The sequence below is a fragment of the Salmo salar genome, chromosome ssa13 (assembly GCF_905237065.1).
Source record: "Salmo salar chromosome ssa13, Ssal_v3.1, whole genome shotgun sequence".
Taxonomy (NCBI): Eukaryota; Metazoa; Chordata; class Actinopteri; order Salmoniformes; family Salmonidae; genus Salmo; species Salmo salar.
Genome location: NC_059454.1, coordinates 83,896,095 through 83,923,773, shown reverse-complemented (window position 1 = coordinate 83,923,773; position 27,679 = coordinate 83,896,095). Strand labels below are relative to the sequence as shown.

Genomic DNA, 27,679 nt, shown 5'->3' with positions numbered 1-27,679 from the left:
TATCCGTAGGCTAGTTATAGGTTTCGTAACAGTTTTGTATTTTGTGGCAGGATCAATGGCAGAAGAGGAAGCAAGACATCCCACTTCCTCTTTTTCCTGGTTCATATACGGTCAATGAACTAAGTAGACCAGACCCAGCTGCTATTGCATTGGTGCTTACAGGAGAGCCACCCCTTAAGCTGACTAAAACTGTGACAATTTCTTTCAATGGTAAACAACTCTACTACACTACTTGATAAAATCAATCAGAAAGTTTGGTCGCTACCGCAGCTCGTGAAGTCAGTCAAGCTAATAAACTCCTCGGGTGGAGTTGTCATCTTTATCCCCCTGATGCATCCTGATAGATTCATAAACTTTCTAACAATCAAAACTGTTGGCTGTTTCCACAGATCTATTATTGGTTTGCTTAAGGGTCATGTGGCTCAGTTGGTAGCGCATGGTGATTGCAAAGCCAGGATTGTGGCACCAGTATGAAAAATGTATGCACTCACTACTGTAAGTCGCACTGGATAAGAGTGTCGGCTAAACTACATAAATGTACAGTTAGCAAGTCTCCTGCAGAGATCTAACGGTAACAAAAAGTGGTATGAAATTTTTATTTACTATAGCCTACTCGCCGAACAGCCAGCTGTGGTTATTTCCGGTTCTCTATTTGGCTGCGTTCAAGTGCTCATTGGAAAGTTATTTCCTCTCACTCTAATGGCAATGAAAAGGGATAACACTTTTTATAAAAATGTATTTGTAGATTTAAAAAAATAATAATAATCACTTGCAATGTGACTGCAAACATGATCCAAAATACTGTACAACAACAAATAAGAAAAATGTCGTATTCTTTGTCTTAAAATCTAGCAACATGTTTGGCTGGAAGACATCACTTTTTACCAGCAAAAAAATGCATTTCAAAGACTTTGAGAAATTCTCTCCTGTCACCATATTGGTTGTTAAAGGTCCAATGAAAGGCCATTTATCTCAATATCAAATCATTTCTGGGTAACAATTAAGTACATTACTGTGATTATTTTTTTTACCATTTTAATTTAAAACAAACAAATAGCTTCTTAGCAAAGAGCAATTTCTCAAGCAAGTATTTAGCTGGAACTGTCTAGGAGTGGTCTGAGTGGGGAGCGGAAAACTAAACTAGCTGTTATTGGCAAATAGGTTTGGAACTTTCTTATTGGTCTATTAATTCATTTGCAGCATGGAGATGTCAACAGGCAGGCCAAAACTCCATCCCACCTAAACAGGATAACATTTCAGGTGGTCTTTTTAAACAGATCTTATACTAAAAGGACATAACCATATTTTCACAATATTATTCCAAACTCGGTGTAAATATATATAAAACACAGGGAAATCAAATTTGACTGCACTGAGCCTTTAACAGGGTCTTGAATCAGCATGACACAGGCTGAACTAGAAAAACCAACAGTTTTGGAGTCATGGCTAGATTCAACCATATCGTGGAAGATCTGCGTTATAATGCAATTTAGATTTCCGATTGAGCCACATTTACTGTGAATGCAGTCTCCGCAAATGCAGGAACATTGCCTTTAAATGTCAATCGCGCTATTGCACTGATCTTCCATAATACAGATTTCATCTAGGCCATACTCTTCCAAAGGCACAGTGGCTGAGAAATGGGACTTATGTCTTGCTGGATGCAGGCCTCAGGCCTTATTGATAACAGATGCATGAAGTTACTTTGACATTATCCTGAGATATCAAACATGAAGCAAGCTCCCCCCACTACACACAAACCCTTCTCACTCACACACACACCATACAAACCCAGGAGTGGGTTTACTGAGCAGTTTTTTGGCATTCCTTTACTTCGAACTACAGTACCCTACAGCATATATTCCCTGTTATACACACAGGGCCTAGATGTGGCAGTATAGCTTCACTGGACTCTAGTGCCTTAAGGCTTGGCTGGTATTCAATCCATAGCATTGTAGCGCGCTTAACATTTGAAGGTAATTTGAGTTGATTGAGCTGACATCTGCAGCGTATAATGTGAATGCGATCACAGCAAACGCGGAAACATTGCCTGAAAAAGGCACATTATTGTTGACAGCGCACTACATCCAGCCTCGGATTGAATCCCAGCCTAAGCCACAGGAAGGACAGTCACTCACTCTTCATCTTCATTGTCCAAATCATTCCACAGCACTTGCGGAAGCAGACTTTGCAGCATTTAACGGTGACCATGACAACAGTGAGAACTATAGTAAGTAGCAGAGCGAACACGTCCAGACTGTGGTACTGGATCCAGTTCAGGTCGTGAGCAGCGGGTCTCAGGTGGTTGGCTCCTCCGTGGCGCATCACGAACTCTGTCCAGAACACGGCTAGGTCCAGCGGCTCAATGGGACGGTCCTTATGCACCGTTGACAGCTTTAGCATCTTCTCCTTGTAACTGAGGAGGAAGGATAGAGAACATGAGGAATGCATCAAGGTTTGCCATCTCCTCATAGACAACTCATGGCTGCTAATACTGTACCAGTGAAGGAAGTGGGTTCCTCTAACGAGGAACTACGACTGTCACCTCCAATAATGGATTGCTGACCATATATTTGTACTGAAACTCAATGTGTGTGGATTTCAAGTTAGGATTTGGTCTCTGTACTGTTTGCACTGCTTCTTGAGTTGACAGTATAAAGACATTTCCATCTAAAAGGACGCATGACCACCAACATGTGAAGTTCATAGGAGCATGTCAAATGAAAGCTAAGCGTACATTTTTTTTTTATCAAGGCATATATACATTTTTCGACCATTTTCCATCCAAATACTTAGGAATAAGAAAACACTTATTTCTGGTCAAACAGATGGAAAAAGGGTCTTAGACATCATCTACCAGAAAAAGTCTTAAAAGGTACTAGAAAAACACAATGTTGAATTAAAGAACCCTGCCAATATCAACAATTATGAGTGGGTTGGGGGGCTAGGGTCAGTCTGTTATATCTGGAGTATTTCTCCTGTCTTATCCGGTGTCCTGTGTGAATTTAAGTATGCTCCCTCTAATTCCCTCTTTCTTTCTTTCTCTCTCTCAGAGGACCTGAGCCCTAGGACCATGCCTCAGGACTACCTGGCATGATGACTCTTTGTTTTCCCCAGTCCACCTGGCCGTGCTGCTGCTCCAGTTTCAGCTGTTCTGCCTTTGACTATTGAACCCTGACCTGTTCACTGTGATTACTATTATTTGACCATGCTGGTCATTTATGAACATTTGAACATCTTGGCCATGTTCTGTTATAATCTCCACCCGGCACAGCCAGAAGAGGACTGGCCACCCCTCATAGCCTGGTTCCTCTCTAGGTTTTGGCCTTTCTAGGGAGTTTTTCCTAGCCACCGTGCTTCTTTCTACACCTGCATTGCTTGCTGTTTGGGGTTTTAGACTGGGTTTCTGTACAGCACTTTGATATATCAGCTGATGTAAGAAGGGCTATATAAATACATTTGATTTGATGATTTCATTTGAGAAATTATTGGTCTTCTGTTCGTTTAACAAACATTGCCTTGTGCCTTAATTCCGTTACCAAAAACCTCATGAGGGAGGATAATGAATTCATAGAAGTAATAAGTAAAGGTAGACTTACCAATTAGTTCGTGTTTTTAGTGGTATCAACTTTTTATGAATAATTAAGTGATTAAAACTCGTAATTCTGTTCCCAAATCACTAACGGAATTACAGAAAAAAATCTAACGGAATTACTTCAATTGAATTGGCTACCATGCAAAATCATAGTAGTCACAAACCACAGTTGGGTCACCTGCTACTGTCCTCCCTTCCACTGGCATACTTTGTTCAGCTCATAAATGTTTTCTTTCTGTCGTCTGATGGTTAAAGCAACACTGTGAAAACAGTCTGGACAACCGCCCGCACTCTCTCTTCTCTCTCTCCAGTTAATGTCTCCTCTCTTACTGGACTTTGAAAAGTAGTTGAAATTTGGTCAGTCGGCCCTGGCCTGACAAAATCTGAACCAATCATGGACCTCTATGTTTTACAAGTTTGGACATCACAGTAGAGTACAGTACAGTACACTAGAGGGAGATTTTACCGTAATTCTGTTACCAAACATTGCATCTGCAAAGTTCTTCCAGTAAATGTGCCTTTGTGAAATTTTCTGTGTAAATTGTTCAAAGTAATCCTTGTGCATAGAGTTGTATGGTTTGTTAACCTTTTAAATCAATGGTTATCATTTGGCATACATTTTAAAGTAAAAAATCTGAATTAAAGCGTAATTCCGTTACCATGGAATTACCTTTAACATGATGTCCTTGTAACATTATTACGTCCTAGCATCATGTTATCATGATGTCTGACCTCTTGTCATTGATGACCTTGTTGAGGGCTTCCACCAGTTTGTCTGAGGTGACGTCGAACACACTGAGCACCTCCCCTACTCCCCTCACTGCCATGCGGTGTACGTTGTCATCCTGGTCACCAAACAATGGCAGCATCACCATGGGAACGCCATTACAGATCCCCTCGTAAATACCGTGGGTTCCTCCGTGGGTGATGAAGGCCTTGACCTTGGGGTGGCCTAGAACATTCACCACGAGGGTGTTGACATCAAAATAAAGGAGAAGATTAAGTATTTATCTTGCAACATAAACAACAGTAGTGTGTTGGGTTCACTGAGAATAGTGCCCTTCTGTAACTTCCCCTAGATGGTTTATTATAAATACATAACACTATAACTGATTAGAGATTAAACCAACCCAGCAAATCATTCTGAGGAAGCCACTTCATCACTCTGACGTTGGCTGGAGCATTTTCAGGCACCACCCCTGTGTACCTCCACACAACCTGAAACACAGAGACAACAGTTTATTTAGCATACCTTGCTAATACACTACCAAGCAATGCAAACAGATGTGGAATTAACCCCATAACAGGTGTCTTTTTGGATCAATAATTGATCAAGAATACCAATAGGCGTGATCAGATCCTCTGCCCTATTACGGCATATAATGCACAGTCATATGCAAATCCATAAAACCTTAACATGACTACTTGCAATGTCATTATTTTCGTCACAATCCATCAATGGCTGAATTGTGTTCTTTTTCTTTGTACATGCACCAAGCTTCCAATGGCGGGACCCAAGCAACAGGCTAAATGAAAAAGACCCAAATAAAGCGTATGTAAAAAAAAGTGTCCTCGGGTTTTCACCTGCCAAATCAGTTGTTATACTCAGACATAATTTTAACAGTTTTAGAAACTTTAGAGTTTTCTATCCAACACTACCACGCATATGCATATCCTAGCTTCTGGGCCTGCGTAGCAGGTTGTTTACTTTGGGCACCTCAGTCATCCAAACTTCCGAATACTGCCCCCATATCCCTAACAAGTTAAAGGTTTTGTAAGTTGTAACAGGCCTCATTCAGCAGTCTAGAGATTAACCTAGAGACACCAAAACAATGTTTAGAGAAGCTTGGAGATTATACCACATGTAAGGGACAAAGAGCTGATTTACCTAACTCTGTACAGACCAAAGGAATTTCCAGAGTTAGCAATCCCTGACACGGTGTATGATAACTCTGACTCGTACGTCTAATGGTTATTGTAGATGTTAGCTACAGAGGGAGTTTACAGTATGTAAAAGAGCTTTATAAAAAGGCAAAGAGAGCAACAAATTGACCTACGTGAACTCAAAACGGAGCCCTCTACTTTATGATAGAGAATGCAGGGATGTGTACTGAACCTGTACCCATTATAAAACAAAATGATCTATGGTCAAATGCATCTAAAGGTTTTAATGATGGCAGCTGCATTCATATAGATTTTATCAACATAGTCTAGAACCAGTAAGAACATAGATTGAATGATCTGCTTTGTACTATTAAGCAAGAGGCCTGACCTATTTCTATAGAAGAAACCCCTTTTTATATTCGGCATCTTAATTAACTAACACATCAATATGCTTTTTGAAAGTCACCTTACCGTCTACACTATTACAACTTCAATCATTAGAAAAATTGTTGTACACTCTAGAAAACAACATATACTTAGTTTTACACGTATTCAATAATAATTTAAGATCAATAAAGATTTTATGCAAATAATGAAAGCATAATGTACTTCAGATAGAGTACACAACTGTATCGTTGGCATGCAGGTGCAGGTAAAACTTTATTATTATTATATTTATATATTTCTGACAAAACAATATTATTAATGTATACAATATAATTGTTTATTAGACATTCTAACATAACAGAATATCGAGATAATAAAAAAATGTATATGCAACACTTGAACAACTGTGATCCCCCTTGCTTTATAGGTATGCTCTGCTAGTCCTAAATCCAGACATAATCCATACATATGTGATTGTTATAAAGGGTCTACGTTGTGGGGGAACAAATATATGTGTTCCTGGCAGGGTGAGCTTTCAAAAATGGGGTCAAAATAAATATGCTAGAAGCGATAGAAACAAGGATATATTTCCCAGAAACTAAGTGTATATCATTGGTAACTCACGTTATCATGGTTCAATGATTGGATGTTCTATTCTGTGGACTGAGAATAAAAATACTTTGCACAACACACACATTTAGATTATTTTAGAGTTGTAAAACTACATGTAATTTACCAAAGTTAGTGTAATTGTCTGTAGTTCTTGAAATGAGAGAAAATAAAAGGACATCTAGAGAAAATATTGTAATTTATACATGAAAAACTTTAAAAAAAAATCTATATATTTATTTGTTAAGCTGTTTTCTAGTGACATTTTTTTTGGATACATCCATAACAATGAGCTAACGAGGCACGATTTCACCTGGCATAGAAAATGTGCTCACCCGTCAGTACACTGTTGTTTAGAGGAGCTAGCCAACAACACAGCTAACACAATCACTTCAAACTGAAGCTGGAAAGACTGCAAACTAGGTGCACTTCGTTTTAAATTTTTTCAATTTACGTTGATGCCAGCTGATTAATGATTTCGACTGGCTGAGAAACGCTGCCCAAAAAAATAAAAAAAGGAGAGCCGCACACTCTAGGAGCTCAGATGCAAAAATGTTGTTTCGACAGATAAGCTGTCTTCATCAGGGTATAATGACAAACACTGCAGGGTGACTCGCATGCATGCATGCATGCATGCATGCATATATATATCCATCACTCTCCTTCTTGGTCAAATAGCCCTTACACAGCCTGGAGGTGTGATGGGTCATTGTCCTGTTGAAAAACAAATGATAGTCTCACTAAGCGAAAACCAGATGGGATGGCGTATCACTGCAGAATGCTATGGTAGCCATGCTGGTTAAGTGTGCCTTGAATTCTAAATAAATCACTGACCATGTCACCAGCAAAGCACCATCACACCATCTCCATGCTTCACGGTGGGAAGCACATATGCGGAGATCAGCTACTCTGCAAGACCCGGCAGCTGAAACCAAAAATCTCAAATTTGGACTCATCAGACCAAAGGACAGATTTCCACCCGTCTACTGTCCATTGCTCGTGTTTCTTGGCCCAAGCAAGTGTCGTCTTATTGGTGTCGTTTAGTAGTGATTTCTTTGCAGCAATTTGACCATGAAGGCCTGATTCACACAGTCTCCAATGAACAGTTGATTTTGAGATGTCTGCAACTTGAACTTTGAAGCATTTATTTGGACTGCAATCTGAGGTGCAGTTAACTCTGCAGCAGAGGTAACTCTGGGTCTTCCTTTCCTGTGGCAGTCCTCACGAGAGCCAGTTTCATCATAGCGCTTGAAGAAACATTCAAAGTTCTTGACATTTTCTGGATTGACTGACCTTCATATCTTAAAGTAATGATGGACTTTCGTTTCCCTTTGCTTATTTGAGCTGTTCTTGCCATAATATGGACTTGGTCTTTTAACAAATAGGGCTATCTTCTGTATACCCTCCTACCTTGCCAAAACACAACTGATTGGCTCAAATGCATTAAGAAGTAAAGAAATTCCACAAATTACCTTTACAGCGCACGCCTACTAATTGAAATGCATTCCAGGTCACTACCTCATGAAGCTGGTTGAGAGAATGCCAAGAGTGTGCAAAGCTATCATCAAGGCAAAGGGTGGCTACTTTGAAGAATCTCAAAAACAAATCAAACTATATTTTATAACGCTTTTTTTGTTTACTGTGTTATTTCATAGTGTTGATGTTTTCACTGTTATTCTACAATGTAGAAAATTGTAAAAAAATAAATAAAGAAAAACCCTGGAATGAGTAGGTGTCCAAACTTTTGACTGGTAATGTAAGTGCTTTACTATATTTGGACCCTAAAAAGAATGGGGATCCCTAATAAATATAAAGGGCACCTATTGGTAGATCGGTCAAAAAAAAAAAAAGACAGTGAATATCTCTTTGAACATGGTGAAGTTATTAATTGCACTTTGGATGGTGTATCAATACACCCGGTCACTACAAAGATACAGGCGTCCTTGCTAACTCGGTTGCCAGAGAGGAAGGAAACCGCTCAGATTTCACCATGAGGCCAATGGTGACTTTAAAACAGTTGCAGAGTTTAATGGCTGTGATAGGAGAAAACTGAGGATGGATCAACAACATTGTAGTTACTCCACAAAACTAGCCAAATTGACAGAGTGAAAAGAACAAAGTCTGTGCAGAATAAAAATGTTCCAAAACATGCATCCTGTATGCATCAAGGCACTAAAGTAATACTGCAAAACATGTGGCAAAGCAATTACATTTTTGTCCTGATTACAAAGTGTTATGTTTGGGGAAAATACAATACAATGCTTAGTACCACTCTCGATATTTTCAAGCATACTGTTGGCTGCATCATGTTATATGTATGCTTGTGTTGGAATCGGCTAAACTTTGATAATTATGATAGGAAATGAAAGAGACTGGGTTATGTCAGAAGTTAATGGTTTTCTGAAGAAAAACAATGGACATCTATGGATTAGATGAAGGAATGTGTTGAGGTCAGGAGGTGAGGACAGATTCTCTTAAGGCAGTAATAAAGGTTTGTCATTCTGTTACCCTCTTTATTAGCTTCCTGTGGAGCCATAAACTGTAAGGATTGGAGGAGGAGTGTTTTAAGTAGGATGTATATAACTGTGAAGAAATAAATGTTTTTCTGTCTGATTACAGCTGTACAGAACCTTTAGGATGAATTAAACTTGGTTAAAGCTTCTCTAGTGTCCATGAGTTATTTACTCTGAAAAATAAGACCCTAACACTTGTAATCAATAAGGACTGGGGAGTTTTTCAGGTTAAAAAATAAACGGAATGGAATTTAAGCACAGGCAAAAACCTGGTTGTTTGCTTTCCACCAGACACTAGGAGATGAATTCACCTTTCAGCAGGACAATAACCGAAAACAAAAAGGCCAATTCTACACTAGTTGCTTACCAAGAAGGCAGTGAATGTCATCCACATGTATTGATCACATTTTTACAAATACTGTAGAAATTTGTTTAAAAGCTGTATCTGTACCCATTGGATGCAGTGGCAACATCCAGGAAAGCCAAAGTTTTACAAAATTATTTTAAAAAAGGGCCTAAAATAGTGTAAGATATCATACAAAAGATTTAGCTGTGATTTATGTGGATGTTTAAAATATGTGTTGGTCTGATGTGATTTAATAAGGAGCATCCAGATGCTGCACTTGATGAATTTATGAAATTGTTTCTTCAATTATTGATAAACATGCACCTGTTAAGAAACTGACTGGTAAAACTCTTAAGGCTCCATAGATTGAGGAATTGAAGAACTGTATGGTTGAAAGAGATGGGGCAAAAGGAGTGGCTAATCTGACTGTCTGATTTACTGCAGATTGAGGAATTATGTGACTAAACTCAACAAAAAGAATAAAGTATATTATGAAGTCAAGATCAATGATATAAAGAATGATGGAACAATTTATAGAGTACTTTAAATGAAATTATGGGCAGAAAGACATTCAACTCCATCTTTCATCGAATCAGATGGCTTATTCATCACAAAATCATTTTGATGTTGCCAATTCTTTTAATGATTACTTCATTGGCAGAGTGGGCAAACTTAGGCAGGACATACCAACAATAAGCCATCGTACTCATGTATCATTTTATTTTATTTTTTTAAATCATTGCAAGTTTGAATGTGGGAGGTGGAAAAATTGTTAACGATCAAATAATGAGAAAACTCCTGGCATTGACAGCTTCGATGGAAAGCTACTGAGGATGGTAGCTGACTCTATAGCTACTCTTATGTCTTATCTTAATCTTTAAGCCTAGAAGAAATTATTTGACCTTAGGCCTGGAGGGAAGCCAAAGTCATTCCGCTACCAAAGAGTGGTAAAGCGGCCTTTACTGGTTCTAACAGCAGACCTATCAGCTTGCTGCTAGCTCCTAGCAAACTTTTGACCAAATATACTGCTCAAAAAAATAAAGGGAACACTTAAACAACACATCCTAGATTTGAATGAAAGAAATAATCTTATTAAATACTTTTTTCTTTACATAGTTGAATGTGCTGATAACAAAATCACACAAAAATAATCAATGGAAATCCAATTTATCAACCCATGGAGGTCTGGATTTGGAGTCACACTCAAAATTAAAGTGGAAAACCACACTACAGGCTGATCCAACTTTGATGTAATGTCCTTAAAACAAGTCAAAATGAGGCTCAGTAGTGTGTGTGGCCTCCACGTGCCTGTATGACCTCCCTACAACGCCTGGGCATGCTCCTGATGAGGTGGCGGATGGTCTCCTGAGGGATCTCCTCCCAGACTTGGACTAAAGCATCTGCCAACTCCTGGACAGTCTGTGGTGCAACGTGGCATTGGTGGATGGAGCGAGACATGATGTCCCAGATGTGCTCAATTGGATTCAGGTCTGGGGAACGGGCGGGCCAGTCCATAGCATCAATGCCTTCCTCTTGCAGGAACTGCTGACACACTCCAGCCACATGAGGTCTAGCATTGTCTTGCATTACGAGGAACCCAGGGCCAACCGCACCAGCATATGGTTTCACAAGGGGTCTGAGGATCTCATCTCGGTACCTAATGGCAGTCAGGCTACCTCTGGCGAGCACATGGAGGGCTGTGCGGCCCCCCAAAGAAATGCCACCCCACACCATGACTGACCCACCGCCAAACCGGTCATGCTGGAGGATGTTGCAGGCAGTAGAACGTTCTCCACGGCGTCTCCAGACTCTGTCACGTCTGTCACGTGCTCAGTGTGAACCTGCTTTCATCTGTGAAGAGCACATGGCGCCAGTGGCGAATTTGCCAGTCTTGGTGTTCTCTGGCAAATGCCAAACGTCCTGCACGGTGTTGGGCTGTAAGCACAACCCCCATCTGTGGACGTCGGGCCCTCATACCACCCTCATGGAGTGTTTCTGACCGTTTGAGCAGACACATGCACATTGTGGCCTGCTAGAGGTCATTTTGCAGGGCTCTGGCAGTGCTTCTCCTGCTCCTCCTTGCACAAAGGCGGAGGTAGCGGTCCTGCTGCTGGGTTGTTGCCCTCCTACGGCCTCCTCCACGTCTCCTGATGTACTGGCCTGTCTCCTGGTAGCGCCTCCATGCTCTGGACACTACGCTGACAGACACAGCAAACCTTCTTGCCACAGCTCGCATTGTTGTGCCATCCTGGATGAGCTGCACTACCTGAGCCACTTGTGTGAGTTGTAGACTCCGTCTCATGCTACCACTATATTGAAAGCACCGCCAGCATTCAAAAGTGACCCAAACATCAGCCAGGAAGCATAGGAACTGAGAAGTAGTCTGTGGTCCCCACCTGCAGAACCACTCCTTTATTGGGGGTGTCTTGCTAATTGCCTATAATTTCCACCTGTTGTCTATTCCATTTGCACAACAGCATGTGAAATTTATTGTCAATCAGTGTTGCTTCCTAGGTGGACAGTTTGAATTCACAGAAGTGTGATTGACTTGGAGTTACATTGTGTTGTTTAAGTGTTCCCTTTATTTTTTTAAGCAGTGTACAATGCTACTTCTCTGTAAATAAATTAACAACAGACTTTCAGCATGCTTATAGAGAAGGGCACTCAACATGTACTGCACTGACACAAATTACTGATTGGTTGAAATAAATTGTGGGAGCTGTACTGTTAGCTCTCTAGGCCCTCTAATCTTTTCTATTTTTACCAATGACCTGCCACTGGCATTAACTTCTTTGGGGACGGGGGGCAGTATTGAGTAGCTTGGATGAATAAGGTGCCCAGAGTAAACTGCCTGCTACTCAGGCCCAGAAGCTAGAATATGCATATAATTAGTAGATTTGGATAGAAGAGACTCTAAAGTTTACAAAACTGATAAAATAATGTCTGAGTATAACAGAACTCATATAGCAGGCAAAAACCTGAGAAAAGTCCAACCAGGAAGTGGGAAATCTGAGGTTTGTAGTTTTTTTAAGTGATTGCCTATCCAATATACTGTGTCTATAGGGTCAGATTGCACTTCCTAAGGCTTCCACTAGATGTCAACAGTCTTTAGAATGTTGTTTCAGGCTTCTACTGTGAAAGGGGAGCGAAAAAGAGCTGTTTGAACCAGGGGTCTGGCTGAAAGCCTTGAGTTGTTTATCGCGCACAGCCGTGAGCGTGAGCTCCGTTCCCTTTCCTTTCTAAAGACAAAGGAATTGTCCGGTTGGAATATTATTGAAGACTTATAATAAAAACATCCTAAAGATTGATTATATACATCGTTTTACATGTTTCTACGAACTATAATGGAACTTTTTTGACTTTTCGTCTGGACTTTGAGTGCGCCTTGTGCATTTGGATTACTGGACTAAACGTGCGAACAAAAAGGAGGTATTTGGACATAAAAATGAACTTTATCGAACAAAACGAACATTAATTGTCTAACATGGAGACCTGGGAGTGCCATCAGATGAAGATCATGAAAGTGATTAATTGTAATGCAATTGCTGACTTTTTTGACACCTCTCCTTGGTTGGAAAATGGCTGTATGGTTTTCCGTGGTGTCATGACATTGGCCTCTGAGTACAGGGAGGACAGTTGACCCCCTCCCCCCCTTTTGCACCATCCCCCAACCTACCTTCCCCCACCCAGTCCCTGTGTGAAGGAGTGGTAAAATTCCAGGAGAGTCTCTGGCCACATGGCCCATAGAGAGACACAGGAAATTCTTCCAACTCACAGAATTGGGGAGCCAAGCGACATTTGTGTTCTGGAGAAGGTATGGAAGATTGGTGAAGAATCCAGCTACGAACTGGTCCGCTTGGTACAATTTTGTGATACTCAGAAGAGACAATATAGCCATATTACCATAAAACTGTTTATATAATAGCCTCAGCTTGAGACTTGCATCATAATGGTTGTATAAAATGTATTAATAAGGATAAAGCTATTTGTAATACATTGAAATGCTATGTACTGATGTTAATGTGATAGAATTGGATTTCTGTACCAAGCTTCACTCAGCCATCGGCATGCCCCCAAGGGACACAGACAGGACCAGGCGTCATTTGACAAGCCTGTTCAAGGGTCACTATAAAACTATACCCTGAGCTACATTTCTCCAGACCAGGCCTCCACTCCATGGCCAATAGGTTTTACCATCCAATTCCTCTACTGAAAGTGAACTATACCACGTGGTTAACTTTTAGACTATTGATACCGACAGAATAAGAACAAGTCTTTGATATTAATTATTAGTCTGCAGCTAAGTAAATTATATCATTGAACGCGAAGACCAACAAAACATCCATTCTATAACGACATTAATGAATGTCGCTTTCAAAGATCCATTCTAACCGAGAGAGAGAGAGAGAGAGAGAGAGAGAACTCTCCATCAGAACGACGCTCCAACAAGGATCCCGACGACACACTGAGCGTAAATATATATTGATTGCAATTGTTCCCAAATGAGTGAGCGTTCAATTGTCAATTGTTAATATTAATGAACTCTGTGTACCTCCTCAGCTGACCGTTTATGACCCATTGTCTAACAGACCAGCCATGCCTGTTAGCCATTAGGGCACATTACTCTACCAATCCTTTGTGACGATAATTACTGTTTGTATGTTTTCTGTTAATTACTTAGTGTAGTAAATAAATGATTTTAAGACAATTGATGTATGGATGATTTTAGTAAAGACTGGGTTCATGCAGATACAACAATTTACGACGTTTGGAATGAGACTGAACACGAGGTAAAATACACCATTTAAACCAGAAGATAATCGGCCTATATTATAATATAGGAAAGTTATATTAGGAAAATTATAACTTTGTAATCTGAATATTTTCCTTGGTGCCCCGATCTCCTAGTTAATTACAATTAAACGATTAATCAGTTTAATCGCGTGATAATAATTACAGGGAGTTAATTGATAAACATGTCTTCAGTTTAATGGTACCCCAAATACACGACAGTGGCTAGGCACTGACCTAACATAATCGCATGGTGTGCTTTTGCCGTAAAGCCTTTTTGAAATCTGACACAGCGGTTGCATTAAGGAGAAGTTTATCTTTAATCGTATGTTAAACACTTGTTTGTATCTTTCATCAATGTTTATGAGTATTTCTGTAATTTGATGTGGCTCTGCACTTTTAACGGATGTTTGAGACAATGCATTTCTGAACATAACGCGGCAATTTCAAATGAGGTTTTTGGACATAAAGATGAACTTTATTGAACAAAACACACATTTATTGTCTAACATGGAGTCCTGGGAGTGCCATCCGGTGAAGATCATCAAAGGTTAGTGATTCATTCTAATGCTATTTCTGTCTTTTGTGACACCCCTCTTTCTTTGGAAAATGGCTGTATGGTTTTCTGTGGCTAGGCGCCGACCTAACATAATCGCATGGTGTGCTTTTGCCGTAAAGTCTTTTTGAAATCAGACACTGTGGCTGGATTAACGAGAAGTTTATCCTTAAATATGTTGTATGTTTGAGGAATTTTAATTATGAGATTTCTGTTGTTTGAATTTGGCGCCCTGCAATTTCACTGGCTGTTGGCGAGGTAGCGTCCCACATATCCCAGAGAGGTTAAACAAAGCATGTGTGTCCATGTATGCTAATGATTCAACCATATACGCATCAGCAGCCACAGCTAATGAAATAAATGAAACCCTTAAAGAGTTAAGTCTGTTTTGGTTGTATTTGGTACAAATCATTCCCGAAGTTCTAGACCTCAGCTGAATCTGGTAATGAATGGTGTGGCTGCTGAACAAGTTGAGACTAAATGACTTGGTGTCATCTTAGATTGTAAACTGTCGTGGTGAAAACATATAGATTCAATGGTTGTAAAGATGGGGAGAGGTCTGTCCGTAATAAAGAGATGCTCTGCTTTTTGACACCACAATCCACAAAGCAAGTCCTGCAGGCTCTAGTTTTATCTTGATTATTGTCAAGTCATATGGTCAAGTACTGTGAAGAAAGACCTAATTAAGCTGCAGCTGGCCCAGAGCAGAGCGGCACATCTTGCTCTTCATTGTAATCAGAGGGCTAATATTAATACTATGTGTGCCAGTCTGTCTTGGCTAAGAGTTGAGGGAAGACTGACTGCGTCACTTGTTTTTTTATAAGAAATGTGTTGGAAATTCCAGATTGTCTGCATAGTCAACTTACACACAGTACTGACAACACTTACCCCACCAGACATGCCACCAGATGTCTTTTCAGTCCCCAGGTCCAGAACAATTTCAAGGAAACGTACAGTCTTATACAGAGCCATGAGGTCATGGAGCTCCCTTCCATCTTATATAGCACAAGTGAACAGCAAACCTGGTTTCAAAACACTAATAAAGCAACACCTCATGGCACATTCCTCTCCCCCATGTGACCTACTTGTCAGTATAAACACACAACATGTATGTGTAACTGATAAATGCATGCACACACACTAAATGTCAATGTTTTAAATGTATGTCAAGTCTTTTGTCTGTAATGTCTTTCATTATATGTTGGACCCCAGTAAGACTAGCTGTCGCCATGGCGCCGGCTAATGGGGATCCTAATAAAGCAAATAAAATGTTCCTGAGTGGTCGAGTTATATTTTTTACTTAAATCTGCTCGGCAAAACTAGCAATGATTTAACAACCAATTTGACAGAGCTTGAAGAATTTTGAAAAGAACAATGGGCAAATATTGAACAATCCAGGTATGCAAAGCTCTTAGAGACTTACCCAAAAAGACCCTGTAATCGCTGCCAAAGGTGATTCTGAAATGTATTGACTCAGGGGTGTGAATACTTAGATAAATTAGATATTTCTGTCTTTAATTTTCAATAAATTAGCTAACATTTCTAAAACTTGATTTCACTGTCATTATGGGGTATTGTGTGTAGATGGCTAAGAAAAAATATATTTTGAATTCAGGCTGTAAAACAAAAATGTGGAATAAGTCAAGGGGTATGAATACTTTATGAAGGCACTACAGATATTCTAAACAAAGTGTTTTGATAACTTTCAAGTGTAACAGTTTAATGTACAATAAATCCTCCTAATGCCTCGGGCCTTCTGCTCCTGATATGGTAAAGGGGTTTCCCATAACACTGCTGAACAATAAATCCACCAGGTTTTGTAAGTAGCCTGTGAATTGAATTAAAATGTTATCACTCAATAAACATACAGCGAGGAAAAATTACTTTTCTATAGTTTGGAAGTAATTATACAAATAAAGTGACTAAGTACAGAATAGATTCTGGCCAGTGATGTTGACGTCGTTCCTTTGCAACCAGGTGTGTTACGTTACATTGCTGAATGCTTGCTGACACGTATTTGTAGCATGTTCGCTAAAAAGACTGGTACTCAGGCTAGACAAATACCATCCTTCATTTATTTTTGCCCTAGAAAATACACAATATACTTTTATGAGAACAGGCATGTTGTTTTAGCACTAGTAGCAGACGAAGCCCCCGAATGCTAGCTAACTACCCTTGCCATTGATCATAACTCCGAGTTCCATTACAGTAAAGGCAGAATGCCGCCTGGGCCAGAGTCATCAAGAGAAAGCCCAAATAACCTTCCTGTTCTCAAAAAAGTAGCTAGCTACATAACTTGCAAAGCCAGGTAAGTTATATCTTTATCCTAATTTAAATGAATTAGCTAACGTTCGCTAATAGGGAGTTTAACTAGCCAGTTCAAGATGAAACCTTATCGATAGCAAGCTGACTGTTACATCCCATCAAATTGTACTGTCAGGTGCAACTATGCACATTTTTCTCTATGACATTACACATAAGGGAGATGATATGTATTTAGCTAGTTACACCACAGTATCATAGCTAGCTACTCACCACACACGTCACAGTCATCTTGTCGTATGTAATCCATTCCTTGCAATATTGTTGAATGCATTAGAAGTTTGAAAGTGTGCATGCGTTCCGGACATGACATGTCCACAACACATGGCAGCTGGGGGCGGACCACACCTTGTTGTCTCTGGGCAATTGGACATCATTGGCAAAAGTGGGCATGTAAGTAATCTATACCCAACCCATCCATACCCGTTGTTACGCACTGACTTCCAAATCTCATTTTGGACGAGACTCACTTTATGACCAAAATTATCCTCTTTACACATTGTAGTAAATTTTGACACTAGAATGAATGTTCCAGATTCCTATCGATGCCCCATAGGCCATTTATAATCAGGGACGTTGGTTCTAGGAGGCAGTTCCCCTTTAAATGGTGGAAGCCCTCAATGGAAATGTCTACAACAGAACAAGTTATTTCCATCTAGAGTTATTTTCTCTCTATGATTGACACTTAAGACTGAAACGGCAGTATGTTTTGCCAATATAATTTTAAACATCTAACAACAATTAATTAGATGCATAAGTAATTCAATCAACATTGAACATTTAACAGAAAACAATACATTCGATTTAAAGGTTTTTAAAATCAGGTTAAAAATCATGTTTTTTACTATTTTGTTATGCAAATAAAAATATTAAAATTAATTTAATAGAAGGTTAATCAAAATGATCACTACTGTGCATGGTTCTTCCTTTATTGCAACTTTTTCGGTATGTTTCAGTAGTGACACATTTAGTGGGGTGGTAAGGAATTCAGGTAAATATTTCAAATATGCAATACAAAGTGTGAGTAGTATATATGTCTACCTGACGTACTGTATGTTGGAAGATGTGTGCTGAAAGTTTGGGAGACCCCCAATTTACACCACTTCTGTAGAACGACAGTGCACTACTTTTGGCCAGTTCTGGTCAAAAGTCATGCAGTATGTAGAAAATAGGGTACCATTTGGGATGTATTTGCGGTGTCCTTACCCTCTGAGGGATCCTGCTGAAGGCATCAAAGAACTGCTTGGCTCTCTCCTCTGGCATCTGGGAGACCAAAGAGCCCAGGGTGAAGACCACGAAGCCATCCTCTCCTGACTCATCCACAAACTCCTGCAGGTCCTGAAGAGGCATGGGGGGAATGGTTAGTTAACAAGGACATTTAGCATCTTAGTCATCAAGCAGATGCGCTTATCCAATGACTTAGTCATTGCATTCAACTACAGTGGCAAGAAAAACTATGTGAACCCTTTGGAATTACCTGGATTTCTGCATAAATTAGTCATAAAATTTGATGTGATCTTCAGCTTAGTCACAACAATAGACAAACACAATGTGCTTAAACTAATAACACACAAATAATTGTATTTTTATTGTCTATATTGAATACATAATTTAAACATTCACAGTGTAGGTTGGAAAAAGTATGTGAACCCCTAGGCAAATTACTTTTCCAAAAGCTAATTGGAGTCAGGAGTCAGCTAACCTGGAGTCCAATCAATGAGGCGATATTGGAAATGTTGGATAGAGCTGCCCTATAAAAAACACTGACAAAATTTGAGTTTGCTATTCACCAGAAGCATTGCCTGACGTGAACCATGCCTCGAACAAAATATCTCAGAAGACCTAAGATTAAGAATTGTTGACTTGCATAAAGCTGGAAAGTGTTACAACAGTATCTCTAAAAGCCTTGATGTTCATCAGTCCACGGTAAGACAAATTGTCTATAAATGGAGAAAGTTCAGCACTGTAGCTACTCTCCCTAGGAGTGGCCGTCCTGCAAAGATGACTGAGCACAGCTCAGAATGCTCAATGAGGTTAAGAAGATTCATTGAGTGTCAGCTAAAGACTTACAGAAATCTCTGGAACATGTTAACATCTCTGTTGATGAGTTTACGATACGTAAAACACTAAACAAGAATGGTGTTCATGGGAGGACACCACGGAAGAAGCCACTGCTGTCCAAAAAAAACATTGCTTCACATCTGAAGTTCGCAAAAGAGCACCTGGATGTTCCACAGCGCTTCTGGCAAAATATTCTGTTGACAGATTAAACTAAAGTTGGGTTGATCGGAAGGAACACACAACACTATGTGTGGAGAAAAAAGGCACAGCACACCAACATCAACCTCATCCCAACTGTAAAGTATGGTGGAGGGAGCATCATGGTTTGGGGCTGCTTTGCTGCCTCAGGGCCTGGACAGCTTGCTATCATCGACGGAAAAATGAATTCCCAAGTTTATCAAGACATTTTGCAGGAGAATGTAAGGCTATCTGTCCGCCAATTGAAGCTCAACAGAAGTTGGGTGATGCAACAGGACAACAACCCAAAAGACAGAAGTAAATCAACAACAGAATGAGAGACAATACAGCCACATTACCATGGCGCTGTTTAAATAATAGCCTCAGTTGTGAGACTTACATCTAATGGTTGTATAAAAATGAATGAATAAGAATAAAGCAATTGGGAATATGTTGGGATGCTTGTAAGATGTTAATGTGAGAGAATTGTATTTCTGTTTAAAGTTTCACCAAGTCATTGGCACGCCCCCATGAACAGACGGGACCTGGCGTCATGAGACAGCCCTTTTCTGTTATTCCGAATATAACCCCCACCCAGGGTTTCTATCACCAGACCAGCTTACCTTGATAACGAGAGGGCCAAGGTTTGACCATGCAGTCCTCTTTCTGAACTTTAACCATACCACGTGGTTAAACTCTTAGACTATCGATACCGACAGAATAATAACAAGTCTTTGATATGAATTACTAGTCTGCAGCTAGGAATTCGGTATCATTGAACGCGAAGACCGACGAAACATCTGTCCTATAACGACGTTAATGAATGTCACTTTGAAATATCCATTCTAACCGAGAGAGAGAGAGAGAACGCGAGGACAAACTCTCCAACAGAACAAACTTTTCAATAAAGATCCCGACGACACACTGATCGTAAATATATATATATTGATTGCAATTGTTTCCGAATGAGTGAGTGTTCATGTGCAAAGGATATGCATTTAAATTGTTAGAATTATCAACTCTTATCACCCTTTTGTCTAACAAGCCGCCATGCCGGTTTAGCCCACTAGGGCACATTCCTTTATCATTTCTTTGTAACGATATCTACTGTTTGTTATGCATTTCTGTGAATTTCTTAGTTAGTAAATAAATTATTTTAAGACAATTGATGTATGGATGACTCATAGTGAAGACTGGGTTCGTGCAGATAACCAACAATTTACGACGTTTGGAATGAGACTGACGAGGTAAACGAATACATCATTAATCAGAAGACTCATAGATCAGATATTATGATATCTGAAAGTTATATTAGGAAAATTATAACTTTATAATCTGAATATTTTCCTTGGTGCCCCGACTTCCTAGTTAATTACAGTTGTGCGATTAATCAGTCTAATCGCGTAATAATAATTACAGAGAGTTATTTGATAAATATGTCTTCAGTTTTAATGATGCCAAAGACACGACATGACATTGGACAATATGTCTTAACTTCCATACATCAGCGTTACAACAGTAGTTGGTCTAGTAAAACATTGGCTGAAGAAGAGTGAGGTTATGAAAGGAGGCCATGCTTTGAAAGCACACCCTGTAGTCATACAAGATAAAGGCATACTAAACCCTAACCCCCAACCCTACAGAAATATCCCTGCAGAGTAGTTTCCCTTCCTGAGATTTGTAGGGTTGGAAGAACACAATAGGGCCCCTCAGTTCCTCTGTTAGATTATAATGGCCACAGTCCAGGAGGAAAGAACTGCTGTTCCTGGCTCAGGTTTCATTGGCTGCACAGAGCCAGTGTCCCACATGACACCCCATTCCCTATATAGTGCACTACTTTTGACTAGAGCATATGGACCCAGTCAAAAGTTGTGCACTATATCGGGAAAATTGTGCCATTTGGGATACAACCAGAATGTTTAGAGAAGAGCAAGGAATACTCTCCCAACACTAATGTTAAGCAATACTTCTTTCTACAAAATATGAAGAACCACACCAATGCTTTCCCTGCACATCTGCTTTGTCGTTTTTGCCTTCTCCAAGCTCAATGATTGGGTTAGAAAAACACATCTCAATTAAACTAGAACTGTTTTCAGAAACTCCATTTGAAAGTGTAATTATGCAAAATTTCTATTGGTGCATTGATTCCTTTACGCCTTAAAACATTGTCAGGATAACTTAAGTTTGGCATGATTCCTATAGCACTCTGGCATCCCAAGTGGCGCAGTGGTCTAAGACACTGCACTGCATCTCAGTGCAAGAGGCGTCACTGCAGTACCTGTTTCAAATCCAGGCTGCATCACATCTGGCCATGATTGGGAGTCCCATAGGGTGGTGAATAATTGGCCCAGCATTGTCTGGGTTTGGCTGGGGTAGACTGTCATTGTAAATAAGAATTTGTTCTTAACTTACTTGCCTAGTTAAATAAAGGTTAAATTAACAAAATACATTATCAATAGGGGAGAGTGGGGTAAGGTGAGCCATTTCTCAGATTCAGCATCACTCTGTCAAGGGAAATATACTATTCTTTCTAACAAATATATCTATGTTGTGTATATCGGGAAATAATCAGAATTAATGTAAACATTACAAATGTTAAAACATAGCTTGTCCAAGAAAGGTGGTAAGTTGAACCGCAGGACGGGGTAAGTTAAGTTGCCCACAAATTTCTGTACCGAATGAAATATTATCACTACCTTTCCCAAACACAACATCGCAATCACAAATGCTTTTTTGTCTTTTAATCATTTTAAGCATCTATTAATACAGGCTTAACACCTAACAAACACTTTGCACCTTTTTGACCACTTTTAACATAGGTCTGTTACCTCATATCCCAGCAATAATGCCTTGTATTATGCCTGGGAAGAAAACACATCAATTTGTTCAACCTGCCATTGGCTCAACCATTGGCTCAACTTACCCCAAGTTACAAGGATGTACTTTCATGCTAGGTCTATAAGCTCCTCACATTGAAGCTTATAGAGATCCCAACTGATGTATAAAACAATCTTAAAATAATCTACTTTGGTTTAGATACAGGCATCATGAAACCTCTAACACAATAAATTCAATTGGCTTGGGGAAAATTCTTTTTTTTTTACTTAACTTGCTTACCACTTTTTCCATGTGGTTTCTTCCTTCAGATTCATTAAATGATAACCTCTTTCCTAAATATTTGGTAAAATGATTAATTTTGAGTGTGTGTTTGAGGGGAAAAGGGTGGCTCAACTTACTCCACTCTCCCCAACGCATGATACTCAGAATAGACAGGAAAGTTGCTGGTTCTCTAGTCTACACTATGTTTCGAGATCGGTTAACAGATTTCAAGGCTAATTAGGTTGGAATGCATGTTGTATAACGTGAGGAGGAGCTGAACATGGTAGATAAACATTGAGCTATGTCGAGTCAGTCCTCATGGAGGAAACACAGATCAGGTTACAGCCGGTCGCTAATTGAGTGTCTGACAACCCCCCAACACTCTGACAGTCTCTTTAAGAACAAAAAAAAAAGTGATTCAGAGAACACGTTAGAACATAAAGATCTTGAAAAGGGATATTGTCCCAAATAAGAATTTGATATCTTGAAATATGTAAACAAGTTGAAAGTTTGCTGTATTTTATCCAGAGGAATCATTGCTGTGGTCCAACTGCCACTGCAGTGAATCTATCCCTTAAAGGAGAATTCTACCCTAAAACTGTACTTAGTTATTTCTTTAATTAGTCCATTGTTGATATAGTTCCAAAATGTTTTGCATGTCAGCAATCACATTTTCAAGAGATATAACTTTCAAAATACAGAAATACAGCTGGTCTGAGGCATTTAACGTCATATGATGCAAAACGCGCATACCGGCTGTATTTCTGTATTATGAAAGTTATATCTCTTGAAAATGTGATTGCTGACATGCAAAACATTTTGGAACTATATCAACAATGGACTAATGAAACAAATACCAAAATAGTTTTTGGGTGGAGTTTTCTTTTAAGGTTTCTGGACCTGGATCCATACAACATATAAGGTGCACAACTCCGCACAGTGGAAGTTTCTGCACAGTTGTTGGTTTTAAAACATTTTTACAAGAGACTCACCGGTGGCAGTGGAGCTCTTTTACCACAGTTGATGCCTCCTATGTTGACCATGTTGGGCATCCTGGGTTTGGGATATTCAAAGGAGTAGTCATACCTCAGCAGCCAGATAGCACCGTCACCCAGCAGCTCCCTGTATGTTATGTCCTTCTCCAGATACCTACTGGTCAGCTTGTCAAACCTGGCAAACATTAATGTACACAGGTAGCTCTCCAGACTGTACATCATCATGTTCTTCAACCTCCCTAGGAAGTCCATGTCGTCAGTGTTGCCTGAGTGGAAGCGTGGTACATAGGAGGGGGGAGTGGGGCACTGGGCAGCCCTGTCATCCAGCCCACAGGGGATCCCCCTCAGGAAGTACACTGCTGGGATGTTAAAGGAGTCAGCAATGATGGATCCACAGGGTAGGAAGGGATCCGTCAACATCAGCTGGAACCCTTCTCCTCTGAGGTGCTGCATCAGGGGTTCATCATACAGCAGACCCTCACAGCCTTTCACCTGCATGCTGGTGAAGTCAACCAGACGCTGCACGTTCACAAATATATCCATTACCTCCGGCATCTTGAGAAACACACCGTCCTTCAGTTTGTTGACGCTCTCGTCCAGCTGGGCCTTGCTGTAAGGGACCCTAAAAGTCTCAGTCCTGTAGTAGTCAGAGCCCTGGATGAGGATGGATGTCTCAGGGACCAGCACCACCATCTCATGTCCCCTGGCCGACAGCTCCTTCACCAGCAGCTTCATGCTCAGCCAGTGGCTCCCATCTACAGGCATCACCAAGACCTTGTCCCCCTGGACGGTCCCCGGACACAGGGCCAGGCAGTACAGCAGGGCCAGCAGACCCTGTCCCAGACACTGCCCCATCTTCTGCCCCATCTTCAGCCCCGTCCTCAGCCCCAGCACAGGAACATTCTCCCCCCAACTCATGCCTCTCTGCCTTTCAGCTCAATAATGCGAGCTGTTGTGAGAAGGACACTACCTCCCTGAGATCTGGCACTGAGTGCTACTTAGAGGGGGCTGGACCTCAGAGTAAACTGTGGGTGGGTGGGTTGGTGAGTGTCTCCCTGCTCGTTCTCGGTCTGCCTCTGCGGGCAGGCTGTTATATAATCCCAGTCAGTCCTTCCTGTGGTTTATCTGTTGGCTGAATGGTTCATGATTCCTTAAGGTCAACTGAGAGAGGTATAGGATTGGCTCGCCAGTAATCTCTTGTGACAACCTTAACAGTGGGTTAGCTGAGTTGGTTCTAGGTGCCAAGATTAGCTAGCTAGTGACATATAATGCAATAGTTTTTAAAGCAAAACTGTACCAGAAATACTTATGATCAGTTGGATTTTTTTTTAACAAGTACTGAAACAAGAAAAGTAAACATGGATAATTTAAATGGGCTGTTTTCTTGTTCGAAGTGTTTTCTTATTTCTACAAAATAAACTATTTAATAATTTCCCATTGAGCAGCATGACATTGAAAAAAAAGTCATGTGAAAGGTCATTACAGAGCATGTAAGTCAAAGTTAACCCTTACCATGGGAGGAGTCATGGTGGTATTCTAATCCTAAAGCTCAGAGTATTACCTCATGTTTCGTGAGGAATCTAGATCATTAACTTCAGCTCCTCCCCTTTCCCCTCCCACTCAAAACACTGACATACTTTTCACACACTTTCTCAAACACACATACACACACTCAAAAAGACCAGTGGCGTGCGAAGGCAGCTGTCTTGGGAAACAAACACTCACACGTCCAGTCCGGGGGAGATAACATCTAACATATGATATATAGAGCGGTATTTCACCTACGGTTAAAGCTAATATTACTATTGACAAACCACCTTTATCACAGTGACACAAATACATTACATTTGTCCTCCTATTTTAATGAAGAATAAAATATTGGTTTCCTTGAAAATCAACAAAGATACATCAGCATTGAAAGAATGCTGAGTGTTACGCAATCAACAATATTTGAATTACAGTACATATTACAATACAATACAGTATACAGTGCTAATCAACTATTTTAAAGGTGAAGAACTGTAATCAATAATAACACTGTTATCCTGAGTAGAGTCCCACCCACAGACTGAGCCTCTCTACTCCACGTTCTATTTACTCCCTGAACAGGAACTGTTGAGGTGATCAACTAACTCACTGTGATGGTTTCTAATGACGGAAGCTAAATATAAAAATTACTTTCAGTGCCCATCATTCTGGACATGATCAGACAGTTTACTGTTTGTTGTTACCATGTTTGTTTGTGTATCTGGAGTATAAGGGCTCTACAGTGTAAACAACTAGCTGAGGAATACAGCCAGGCCCCCAGGGACACTACAACAGTCAGTATAGCCAATGGCCATCTGTTTTCACTGAGATGATGGTTCTTCAACAGAGTAAAGAGAGACCACACAGAACACCCAATTAACCAACAGTCTAATTCAGAACACACATCTGTCCATGCCCTGAGGCCAGGCTGGAGATTCTATTCTAGACGGTTTTAAAGGTTGGGCCTCTGTCTGTTTTTTTTTTCCTAATGTGTGTACACAAACAGAAATAGATGATTGAGAAGAAGCGAAGAGGGCTAGAAGTATGGCTCATCTGATCAATAGACTGTGAATATGTCCCAAATGGCACCCTATTCCCTATATAGTGCACTACTTTTGACCAGAGCCCTATAGGGAATAGGGTGCCATTTAGGACACAAACTGTCACCCTCTGCAATAGTCCTACACAGCATTATATTAACTGGCCTTTTTTATAGTGACAAAAAATAATCAGTTCAGACTATTGTCTTATTGACCTTAGGGCTCAATTCAATCCTTACCTCGGAAGTTCAGCGCGATTGAAATTGAAAGGTCATTTCCAATTGTGCCGACCTATGCAGCATTTACAGTGAATGCAGTCTACGTGAATGCGGGAACATTGCAATCGTGCTGAACTTCTGCGATACGGATTGAATAGAGCCCTTGGTTACATGCACTGAATAAGATGCCGCTCTGGATAAATGACAAATGTAAAATGTCTTTAGCTTATAGCTACCTCTGGCAGTTCATTTGGCTCCTCAAAGTTCATTCCTCCGATCATCACCATATTAGGCATCAGAGGCCTGGGGAACTCGAAGGTAAAGTCGTTGCGCTCCAGCCACAGTGATGCCTTCTTCATCAGCTCTGGGATGGTGGTCTCTCTGCCCAGGATCTCTGAGGCGATGACGTTGACATCAGAGTACAGGTACCTGCAGGACAAGGGTTTGAGGTCAGAGCAGTCATACTCAATAGGCGGACCGCGGACTGGATCTAGACCCAAAACGGGGTCAAAACGGACCGTGGGTCCTAACAAAAAATATATACAGTTTAGGGAAGGGAATTTGGTCTGGAAATGTTTCCTTCGCTCCATAGCATAATGTGTAGAACTGCAGGAAACTAGCAATAAAACTGCAATTTTTTTATCTGCCAACAAGAGGGGTGTGAACAGTTTGGGATCGCATGGGTTGCGAGGAGCAGGTTTGTTACTACACTGATGAATGCCAATATCCATCTGGACCTTTGCCACCTAGGAAATTTGTCTGACCAGACCTTCTGAAATGGTATTTGAGTACCCCTGTTTTAGGGTTAGGGTTGACATCAGAGTACAGGTACCTGCAAGCCAGGGGGCGGAGCAATGCCCAAAGAAAGTTGACGCTCCTCTGCCTCAGGGTCATGTGATCAGTGAAGTGAGTAAAGCGTCCAGGGGTGTAGGAGGGGGGGCTGGGGCACTGGGAGGCCTCAAGGTCCGTTCCACAAGGCAGGCCATTCTGAATGTAGATGGCAGGCAGGGAGAGGAGTGCTCCTACAATCACACCCAATGGCTCAAAGGGGTCAGTCAGTATGGCATCAAACGCCTGCTCCCTCAGAGTCTGCATCATGTCCTGGTTGGATAGCAGGCTGTCACAATTGTTACGGGTGTAGTTCCTGAGAACCGTCAGGGTCTGGTAGTAGCTCCACATCCTGCTGATGTCGTTGGAGGTGTCGGAGGCCATGATGGTGTCCAGGTTGGCCCTCTGAATGGTCTGGAGCTGGGTCCGGGTGTAGGGCACGGGGTAGGTCAGTGTGATGGTGTGTTCCGATGGACCCAGAGAGCCACTTACCTCTGGAATCACCACCACCACCTGGTTTCCGCGGCGACCCAGCTCCTCCACCAATGGTTTCATGCCCGTCCAATGGCTGCCGTCGGCTGGGATCACCAGGAGTTTACCGGCCCGGCAGGACACCACCAGACACAGAGAGAGGACCAGGCCTGCTGCTGCTCCCCTCAGCCATACCCCTCCTCCAGCCATAACACAGCAGTACAGTACAGTCACACTGTAGGATAGACAGAACAGTAAAC

At 40.8% G+C, this 27,679-nt stretch overlaps 1 protein-coding gene and 1 long non-coding RNA gene across 5 annotated transcripts in view; one reads left to right on the top strand and one right to left on the bottom strand.

Moving 5' to 3' along the window:
* The window catches only part of LOC123726087 (uncharacterized), a 6,823-nt gene extending 2,547 nt beyond the window's left edge, over positions 1-4,276 (top strand). Inside the window, exon 2 of the long non-coding RNA XR_006758368.1 lies at positions 3,054-4,276. This is a non-coding gene — a long non-coding RNA (uncharacterized lncRNA). The remainder of the gene's footprint in view (positions 1-3,053) is intronic.
* LOC106567841 (UDP-glucuronosyltransferase) lies at positions 720-27,679 on the bottom strand. 4 transcript variants are annotated; one of them, XM_014137637.2, is made up of 6 exons: positions 26,947-27,679; positions 23,333-23,537; positions 18,210-18,341; positions 4,726-4,813; positions 4,328-4,547; positions 720-2,416 (listed from the first exon to the last, which is right to left on the bottom strand). In XM_014137637.2, exons 1-6 carry the CDS (start codon positions 27,627-27,629, stop codon positions 2,131-2,133), a joined length of 1,614 nt encoding a protein of 537 aa, XP_013993112.1. In that variant the 5' UTR covers positions 27,630-27,679; the 3' UTR covers positions 720-2,130. The 4 variants fall into 4 exon arrangements, with proteins under 4 accessions (XP_013993112.1, XP_013993110.1, XP_013993113.1 ...); XM_014137635.2 differs by lacking the exon at positions 23,333-23,537 and adding an exon at positions 26,357-26,549 and having other exon boundaries at positions 26,953-27,678; XM_014137638.2 differs by having other exon boundaries at positions 23,333-23,758; positions 27,186-27,674.

Excerpts from the sequence above, each read along its gene's own strand:
- LOC106567841 (XM_014137634.2), bottom strand. The coding sequence starts at position 24,253 with ATGAGTTGGGGGGAGAATGTTCCTGTGCTGGGGCTGAGGACGGGGCTG. Across the intron at positions 18,342-23,332 it reads AAAGAGCTCCACTGCCACCG|GACCTGCAGGAGTTTGTGGA; the intron begins GTGAGTCTCTTG and ends ATGCCTCTTCAG. Across the intron at positions 2,417-4,327 it reads AAGGTCATCAATGACAAGAG|TTACAAGGAGAAGATGCTAA; the intron begins GTCAGACATCAT and ends CTTCCTCCTCAG.